Source organism: Oryzias melastigma, linkage group LG6, assembly GCF_002922805.2.
Source record: "Oryzias melastigma strain HK-1 linkage group LG6, ASM292280v2, whole genome shotgun sequence".
NCBI classification, from domain to species: Eukaryota; Metazoa; Chordata; class Actinopteri; order Beloniformes; family Adrianichthyidae; genus Oryzias; species Oryzias melastigma.
Genome location: NC_050517.1, coordinates 11,789,532 through 11,799,702, shown reverse-complemented (window position 1 = coordinate 11,799,702; position 10,171 = coordinate 11,789,532). Strand labels below are relative to the sequence as shown.

The window sequence follows — 10,171 nt, the reverse complement described above, 5'->3', positions numbered from 1 at the left end:
TGGTTTACGGTATCAAATGCCTTTTTCAAGTCAAGAAATACCGCCCCTACAACATTCCGGCCTCCCTGGCGCTCCGTATCGGTTTTGTTGGCTTCAAACTTTTGCCGGACGCTGGAGCCTCACTGTAACACTTTTTTGTGAAGTTGGGTTTGAGGGTTTGTTTACTACTACTTCCTTTATCAGGGGTGTCCAAAGTCAGGCCTCAGGGGCCGATGTCATGCATGTTTTTCAACCAACCTGCCATTGAACTTCCTTATTGGCCAAACACACCTGATCCAGGTAATCAGCAGCAGATAAGCCAGGATTTCTGTAAACCCTGCCTGACTTTGGACACCCCTGTCCTATATAAATGGCGGATTATCACATGAACCTACACGAGTTTGAAGTCTCGCGAGGTTTGACAGCTTAATTGTTCCTTATTGTTGCAGAGTGTCAAAGGAACCTGTTAGAATTTGATCGGTCCTGATCGTGTTTTGAAAGCTAGGGATGAACTGTGCTAGTAAAAGCAGAAATGGGTGACCACAGGGGATGTAGCTGTCATACCCCGTGTGTGTTTTCAACCATTGAGTCAATGGAGCAGAACCATTGAATGAGAAATGCTTGAAATTCAGCCACAGAATTCGATGAGTTCCTCTTTTGTCAAGTGGAGTTCACATGCTCGTTCATGCTGGAGCCTCAGAGTCTGCTGCCATTCGCATCCCAAGTTATAACGCCACAGTTGGAGACGCCGGAGATAATGGAAACTAAGCTTCCTTCTGTGACACGTCAGCGGGCCTCGCACAATAGTTACGCAACAGAAGCGACTGCTGGCCAAAGCGCCAGCGGCGAGCGGCGCTCAATGGACGCCCAACTTTACAACAAACAGCGAGCAGAAGACTTTGTCACACAGGGACTCGGTTTGGAAAAGCGACGGGCAACTGGTTCTCAAGTACAAGAGCTGCATCTAATAAGCATCCGAAGGGTTTGAGAGAGAAGTGGCTCCTCGCAAACAAGCCTTTTATGTGGTCGTCAGCTTAAGTGCTCTAATGCTCGGCGAGACACTGAGGCCTAGCTCGGGGAAATGGAACAATACATTCAACCACATGAAGCACAAGGCCCGGGATTACTTCTGCACATATTTTCTCTCCCTTTCTGTCATTGACTTGAAGCGCCTCACTGTGCCTTACAGTGCAACGAAGAAAACCCTTGCAAATGAACACTGCTATTAGAAGGTAATTGAACCTAAATCCCCTCCGTGTGCCCGCACACAGACATTCAAAGTTAATGATGCGTCACAAAATGTTGCTCATCTTTCGTGCAGAAATGCAACCATTGTTCACTCCAATGAAAACATACTATTACAGGAGAAAACGTAATTATGACAACCACTACGGAGGTTTGTGTGGATTTATTACAACCAACATGCAGGTTTCTCCCATGTCTTTGTGTGAATTTGGATGTGTTTGATAAGCACACATCTGTTTCTGCAACTGTTTGAGGGAAGAACACTTGCGTGAGCCCGCAATCCAGGCTTAACCAGCGCCAGCCACACACTCTGGTCCCACCCCCCCTCTCGTACTCCCCTCTGTTCTGACTTTAAGACAGATGTGCATGCCGAGGGCCTATCCCTTCATCCATCGTTGTGATGAAGACGAAGACGTTTTGCGGTCAAACTGCACTTTTTTTTTTTTTTGCAAAGGAATTTTAATTTCCATCTTAGTTATTTCTTGCTAGATCTTGATGGATGTAAACAGCAGCCACAATGAGAGCCGCTTGATGTTTCTTCAATGCTAAGTGGATCTTCTTTTATTTTTTTCCTTTAGCGTAAAAAGCTAGACCATCCTTCATGTTACAAAGCCTATAAATCGTCTCACAATCTCTTGTGGTTGTGACATTCTGAAGCGACCGTGTGTGGAGCGTTCAAGACCGTGCTCGATGTAGGTTTTTGTATGTGCTTTGAGCACTTTGTTCACATAAAGACTGTCACCACCCGATACTAGCGCATGTACTCAGTTAGAAGAGACTTTGTGTGAAATGTCAAAATGGTGCAAATATGGCAATTTTTTTTCTTTTTTTCACAGCTCTATTCTGATTTATGTAAAACACGTCATAGAATTCTGTCCAAGCATGAATTTCTCCTCCATGATTGATTTTGAACTAGTTGGCACTTTCATGTTTTTAAAAAGAACGTCATCCATACATTACTATCAAATCAGTGTCCCTGATTGGTCAGAGTTCAACTCGTTTAACTTCAGTGGTCAAAAATCGTGCGTTTGGTACGTAGACCCTGAAAATGAACTTAAAAGGTAACCAAACAGGACAGTTGGAGGCTGACTCCACCCACAACCGAAATTTTAAAATTCAGTCAGAGGGGAGGGGAACAAGAGTCATTTCGGGAGCTGCAGATCATGAAGTAGGACTTATATGGTGACCAGTCACGAAATTCAACTGTAATGCCTTGTTTCAACCAGTAGGGGACAGCACACAGATGATTTTAGACCATTATTTTTAGACTTAAACAAGTTTATTTTAAAACTCAAAGATTTGTCAAGGACCAATAATCAGCATTTTTAAAGCCCCATTTATAAAAATTAACTGCCAAAAAAATTAATTTAGGGTTTGGTTATCCGTGAAAAGAGCCAAAAGAGCCCAGAAGCCTAAAATGTCGATATGCATGTGTCAACATAGGCCCAGTCTGAATTCTTTTTTTCTCCCTACCCCTTCATTTATCCCTCCAAATGGAGAGTTATGATAAAATAGTGTCTTATAATTGAGACGTCACTTTTGTTCAATTACATCAACAATCACCAGTCTGCGAGCTTTAGTGCGGAGCTTCCAGCGCTGAAATTTACATAACAGTAATTTTTAACTTTAAAAATGCCATGCTACCACAAAAAATCATTACTTTCATTTACTTCTCATCCCTCTGCTTGGAGGGTCGGATTTAAAAAAAATATTCTGGACACACTTGCACTAAAACTGCCCCTTCAAATGGAGGGGAAGGGAGAAGGGATGAATTTATATTTGGCCATAGAATTTTCTAGGTACCTACACGTCGGATCACAAAGACACATTCAGCTGCTGGTGTTCATACAGTGGACAATTCCTCATCTTTTGTCTTTTCTACTGTTTACCAGCCCTCGTCTGCCACCTACAACTGGTAGAGGTTTGGTGCTAAAAGTCAAAGCGGTGCAAATCCTACACATCTTGTTCCAGAGTTTTTCTTTTACAGCTCCATTCCAATATTTAGAAGAGTTGGTGTCATAGAATTTCAGCTGGGCATAAAAAGGCAAGTATTTTCTTTTTTTTGATCATGTTTAGAACGGTCGTCACGTCCGTGTTTTGAAAAGGATGCCAGATCAGCAATTTAGCATCAAGAAGTTCAACCGGTTTCATCCGTAAAGCTCGTGACTGGACTCAAAAACTTGCAAAGTGACACGTGAACTTGCATTTAGAATTTTCATTGAAAGTGACGGCTTCAATGCGAATCAACACGGAACATACCTTCACTGGAAATGGTCGCTCAAACACACGTTTCTGAGTCCGGTTGAACATCATACAAGCAAAAACTGATTGAGAACAAGAAGATAAGATGAGCAAAGTGGCTTTTTCTGTCTATTTTTTGTGAAAAAAAGTGTAAAATTTGTAAAACCTTTGTATTTATAGAAAGATTATATGGAAAGAAATTTTTTTTATTGCATTTGATAACTTGCAGTTTTAATACCAAAGACCAACATTTTTTTTTCTTAGTCTTATGTTAAAAGGCCAGTGTTGGCGTTTAAACTATTTGAGTAAAACATGGTTAGCGTCAGCCAGAACTCAACAAAAAACAAAATGTTTTGACAGACCCAACATATTTTCAACCTCAGGCTGCAGCCGCCCTCATCCTCCCTCAGCCAAGACTCTGTTCATCTCTGCAGCACCAGAAAAAAATGGCTGCCACCCAAAAAGGCGTTGTAGACATTTGCCTCTTCAGACGGGCTGTCATTGGACAGATAGTAATGAGGAATGTGATCTACGATTAGCTTTTTGCAGAAAACCATGACCTCCTTGGCCGTCAATAGGCCAATCAGACGGTTCTTGCTGAAAATGTGAAAGCTTAAATACACATGTGTGTTTTTCTTTTAATTGCTTTTATGCAGCTGCCTTTGTGAAGAAGTGCTCACCCAAGAACCGTCCGTTCTCTATCCGTTTGACGATGTCGAAGGCATTCTCCACGTTCCCCTCCAGGATGTCGAATCTGACATCGTATCCACCGAACTGATAGGAAGAGTACACCGGAACTGTTGTTCTCAGAAAAACGATCTCTGCAGGAAAACAACAAGACAGAAATAAAGGGATTATTCAACCAAACCGTTAATGGGAAATTGGGGAATCCTCTGTCAAGGTTGAGGAGGAAAAAGAAGCATTTATGAAGCTGTAAGATTGGATTAACACAAAGAAGGGATTCTGATCAGACACATGAGTGAGAATGATTAGATATTCAGATATGTTTTAATGTATGTTCAGAAAAAAGGTTTTCATCACTTTGTATTCATTTCTGACCTGACTGTCATTTTCAGAGGTTTTCCCAACAGGAATCATTCTATCGATTTATTGATACTCTTTTTATTACTACAGTGTTTCATTTAGTTTGATTAACAAAAAAAAAGAATTAAAAAACGTTTAGGCGGCTAAAAACGTCCACAACTGCCTTGCTAAAAACTGAAATAGATGTTCCAGACTGAAAAATTGAATATGGAGAGAAGATTTTATTTTAAAAATGAAACAGAGAAACTTGGACAAGAATGGAAAGTAAACAAACAGAAGGAGCAAGTTAGAGAAGATATTCAGTGGTTGTCAAGTATCTTTCTAAAACTAGAGGGTGAATCTTCATGTGCCGAGGTCAGCCAGAAAAAAGCTATGTATTTACGGGTGCTGACTCGACGGCATTTCTGTCCTGTGCTCTGAATGTCAAAGTGAAGAAATTCAATGACGTCCGGGTTTACGTCTTCTTTGCGTGCTTTATTCGTACTGATTTCTTGATTTTAATGTGGTTCATTTGTGATACATCTGTGAAAATTTAATGTAAAAGACCACAACTTTCTCATTTTTTCTATATAAATTCAAATATGACCAATTTTTATCTGTCCGTAGTGACTGTGTGATACAGCCTCTGGGTTGAACATGAAATGAGACAAGGATGTTTTGAATTCAGAAACTTCGACCAGGACAAGTCTACGTTTACCACTTGGGCAGTAGGAAGCCATCATTAGTGAAGCTCAGGTTTAAGGATTCTCCATGGCAACAGGTCAACTTGATATGTCAGATGATGTGACCTGCACCACCAGTGATCTGATAGCGAAGTCTTCATTAACTGCACGTTCAATAATATTAATAACTTCAATGCAGTACAAATCCTTGCAATGTGATTTTTTTTGTCAAAAGCCCTTTTATAATTTACAAAAATAGACTTCTTAAAATGTGTATATTTGACTGAATTGACATTGGATATAGTAAAATTCACATCAGATAGTATTTAGAGGTTTGTAGAAAAACAAACTTTTTTTGAAGACTTTGGGAGCAAAACCAACTTTTCTGATCTACACTACAACAAATACATGGATCAACAACAATCAACTATTTATCTTCATTAAAATGAAAAGAATCCTTGAGATGACTTCATTAGGAAAAACTACGTACTGTGTAAAAAATATCAGAAATACCATCATTCATGTATTTTAGCGTAAGTCTACCAGAGTTTTCAGTGGAAACAAAGAGAGGACACAAATGCTAATCAACTTTTTATGAAAAACGTGTATTCCATCATCATCACAATATGAATTTGGTCAACATGGAATACATTTTTTTCTAGAGGATCTTGCCGACTATTGGGTGGGAGGAGCCAAATCACGCAAACTATGTAGCCATGGCAACAAACTCAGACTGAGAGCAGAACTTAGTCAGTTTCCACAGACCCAAGAAATATCTTCACCTCTGCAATCTAAGTAAAGCAAACCATTTGTAAATCTTTTGTTAGTGTGGCCTAAACATTTGGATTTTCTGAACACATTTTGGTTTTTCTTGTGCAGAAATCTGTACACCTTCCAAATGATTGCAGAGGTCGTCCAAACTCAATCTAGCATTTCATGTACACTGCAGAGAGTGACAGATGAACCTTTTAGAAAGTCTTCATGGTTGAACTTATGTAACTTGGTCCATGTTTTCCTGCCCTGTAGTTCATCGTCATTCCACTAGGGGCAGTATAAGGGCCTTTCCTGCTCATTTCAAAATGGCTGCCTCCACGAAATCTCAAAAGCACTTTTGACTTGAAAAGGTTTTGCCAATTTTCTCAACTTTATGGTAAGAATAACGTATCTACTATTATTCATTTTTTGAAATAACTACTTGTTGTATTGAAGGGATAAAAAAATGCTGATAATTCATTCTTTATGAAACAGTTACATCATGTTAAAAATGTGCATTTAAAATTTGAGACAGTGGCTAAATGAGGCGCTTTTTCTTCCTAAAGAATCCTGACAACATTTTTCCATCCTTACAAATCCTTACCAAATCACCAAAATTATCATAATTGATACAATCATACTATTGATACTATCACTATAGGAATGATTTTGCAAATTTTTTGTGGTTTTTCGTCAAAACTGAGTCTTTCTTTTCTGTCAACCTTTTAATGTAGTGTGCTTACCACAGTTAGGAGAGCTGTGATTGGATGAGAAGCATTTGAGTCTTCCAAAAATATATATATAAACAGTATATGTATTATGGAGCCCCTAAGGGGAATTTCAAAGTAAACAAAAGAAGAAAAAATATTTTTTCTAAAAAATAAAAATTCTGCATAGTATCTGGTGCTCACCAGATAGTGTGAACACCAGGTGTGCATCAGATAGTAACCACATTTTTTTTTTTCAAAAATTTGTTTTTCTGGTTGCTATCTAGTGCATACCAGTTAATAACTAGATTTTTTTTCCTGTATCTGGTGCGCAAAAAATCGCAAATGTTGGACACCAGGTAGTAGCAAGAACAATTTAAATTTATTAGAAAAAAAAAAAAACTTTTCTTTTTTTCATTTCTTCGATGTCCCTTAGAGGCTCCGTAATATATATATATAATATTATATCATATAAATAAAATAAAATTATGACACTTTTTATAAAAGGATAAATAAATAAAACAAAAAAAACAGCTTGAAAAATGTCTTTTTAAAAGTCACAGTGAAAGCTCCAACTCTTCTGTATGTTTTTAGCTCTAAATAGTGTATAAACAGTTTTTTTTTTTTTTTAACTGAATCAAGTAAACATGGTGTCAGAATGAAACTTTCTTGTACAGCAGGTGCGTTTTTGAGGTCTTCGTTTGAAACTGTGAAGATAAAGTTGGTCCAGAATGGTAAAGTCTGTTTTAAGAAGTTTGGTGTTAATATTTTCACTGCAACAATTTGATGATTTTTAACTACAGTAATCTCAACTTTTGCTGTAAGTCACTCCAGCATGGATTTAACCGACTCAGGAGAATTATAAAATGATCACGTTTATGGTTAAAGGAGGACTTCTACTTACCTTCTGGTTTCCCAAACTCCCTGAAAGTAGGCAGAGAAATGAAGGTGTGGGACACCGAGTGGATGGGATCCAGAACACAGGCGATGTCGTTGGGCTGGCAGGATTTGGAGCAGCGAATGGTGTCGGAGCCTTGAATCCTCGCCGACCTACAGAGAAAAAGTCAAAGAGACACTTCCACAGAATTCAGAAGATCACAAGCGTGCACGACCTCTGACCTTTAGGGCATTGTCTGTCTAAATTCTCCGAAGCGAAAATGCTTTTCGGTTTCTAAAGCTCCCAATGGAGCATCTTTCAGAGCATAATTAAAACGCAACACCCCCCACGCCACAGTCACTCCACAAACAGTCTGAACCGGACGGCAGCAGAGCTGGATACAACACTCAGCATCAAAAATAATCAAACTCTGTGTGGTTTGGAGGAACAATAAATCAACAATGGCCGGAACGCACGCCACAGCCAGACTTCATAACTTGTGGAGACTCGCGCTGACATTGATTCTTTTCTGATGGCCCGTTTCAAGCTGTGTGGGAAATGAATTACTACACCCGCAAAGAATGATCCATAACCTGCTCAGGAAAATATTTGGATTTGCCGAGCATCCCCAGCTTCGCGTCTGATAATCTCTTGAAGAGGATTTATGTGGCAGGGGAGTGTTCTAAAGGACTCCTAAATTGTGAGCAACATGACTAGACAACTCCCCAGCCTCTCCCCAGGGCAGCTCTCATCCTATTATTTAGGGCTTTGTTTATTCCACAGACTAATCAGTGACAGGTTGGAGAGAATGGAGGGCCTCATCTGGCTCCTAAAACTAATGCCACCTGGAGCATCACTTCTCCGGGTCCTGGAGTGTTCTGAAGGAATAACAACCTCGCCGATCGGCAGTTTATCTTTAGCAAGATAAGGATGAATTCAATTTGATCTTTAGCAAAGCCGCGTCTCGTTTCACGGCGAGGACAAGTCTGTACGTGGCTATATTGGGTTAAAAAAACAATGGAGGGGCCGTGCCACACAACCACATGAGAGTCTCCGGCGCTTCTCTGGGGACTTATCCGCTGACCTCAAAGCCCCGGGCCCGCTTTGGGTTGCAGAGCTCCTTTCATGGATTGTGAGGAGAGAATCCCCCGACAAAAAAAAAAAATCGGTAGGGGCTTGTAATTAGCGATTAACGGGTGGGTCCAAGTTTTGCTTTGGCCCAGGCCAAAACCACAAAATGTTCTCCTAGTTTATAATACCACGACCTGAGCAGCAAAGACCAGACGGGGGCTGCAGGAGTAGAAGAAGAAAATAAACACGTCCTCTTATGTGCTTTTAAAACATGATGGTTAGCAGCTAAGAAACGACATCTTTCTTTTTGCATGCGAGCATGCCGGTGTGCATCCACAAGACGAGCACCTCTCCTCCATGTCCTCGCATGGCCCAGCCCACAAGGAAAACCCCAATACTCCGACCAGAAAGGAAAACAGACTTTTTTGGATGAAAGTGGCCTGGTCAAGCTTTTGGGGCTTTATATTTTTTGGTAATTATTATTTATAGTCTGCACATTGATAACGCCCCAACACAAACAGTGCAGGGCATCAGTCATTTTGTGCGCGGTGATGTTGCTGGACCGCAAATTGTTCAGACCACCGGCCAGAGCCCAGAGCCCCATAACTCAATGTCAGGGAGGAGGAAAAAACTCCTGCGTACTGCTGGGCTTTTAGTTTAAGGAAATCCTTTAGAGGAGAGATTCTTATTGTCCTGATCGCTCAGGACTGAAGGAACCATCTGACTTTATAGTTTTATATTTTAACCAACTCTTTCCACTTAGATGATGTTTCTGTTCTTTTCTTCCCCTCGTGTCACCTTTTCAACTATGATTTGGGTCAACTTTGCTGAGATGGTGATGGAGTGTACAAACACGGATGTGCTGGATGGCAATTGTTATTCAGGAAGTGGGAGAAATGCACTAAAATAGGCTAAACTCTTAATATTTTTTAACATTAATATGGCGTATACTTGTATAGCGCTTTCTACCATCCTTCAAAGGCCCAAAGTTCTTTACAGTCCCATTCACCCATTCACACACACATTCACACACGGCGCCATCCTCCCATCAGAGGCCCTAACGCTGCTCCACGGACGCCCCGATCACATGTGTCAAAGTCACTTATCCCACTGGTTGATCATATTTGGCCCGCCAGATCATTTTATGTTTGTTATTAATGGCCCAATGTTATCTTCTGCTGGTAACATAAAGCAACACATTCTCATTCCCAAGTCGTCACACACTGACACATGGTTGAGGACCCCTTTGGCTCAAAAACTGACGTTTTAGATGTCCCCAGGTAAATCGAGACTCCCCAACCTCAAACCAGTGCTGGTCCGGTACTGGGACGTGGACCCCACTGGTATGCTAACCCTAGTTCCACGTCCAGAACCAGTACGAAGCGTTACCAGACTCAGATCGCGCTAGGGTTAGGGTACCGGTACCGGCCATGTCTCAAGGTTTGGTCCGCGTTAAAAAGTTGCGTTTTTTAAAGCTTTAAATATTTAGTTTAAGCGTGTTTATTAATTCCTGTTCGCCCCATGATCTAAGCTTCATTTGGATTTTGGCCCCCTATGCAATATGGAGTCTCGAAAGAGCCAGAATGAAATAA

The 10,171-nt window shown here is 40.5% G+C and overlaps 1 protein-coding gene across 2 annotated transcripts in view; it reads right to left on the bottom strand.

Annotated features, from left to right (window-relative positions):
* fbln1 (fibulin 1) overlaps positions 1 to 10,171 on the bottom strand; it is a 41,771-nt gene that overhangs the window by 10,201 nt on the left and 21,399 nt on the right. For both annotated transcript variants that reach the window (XM_024282072.2, XM_024282074.2), the window contains exons 15-16: positions 7,536 to 7,681; positions 4,146 to 4,286 (exon numbers count right to left, since the gene is read on the bottom strand). In XM_024282072.2, the coding sequence (XP_024137840.1) occupies positions 4,146 to 4,286; positions 7,536 to 7,681 (287 nt within the window). The remainder of the gene's footprint in view (positions 1 to 4,145; positions 4,287 to 7,535; positions 7,682 to 10,171) is intronic.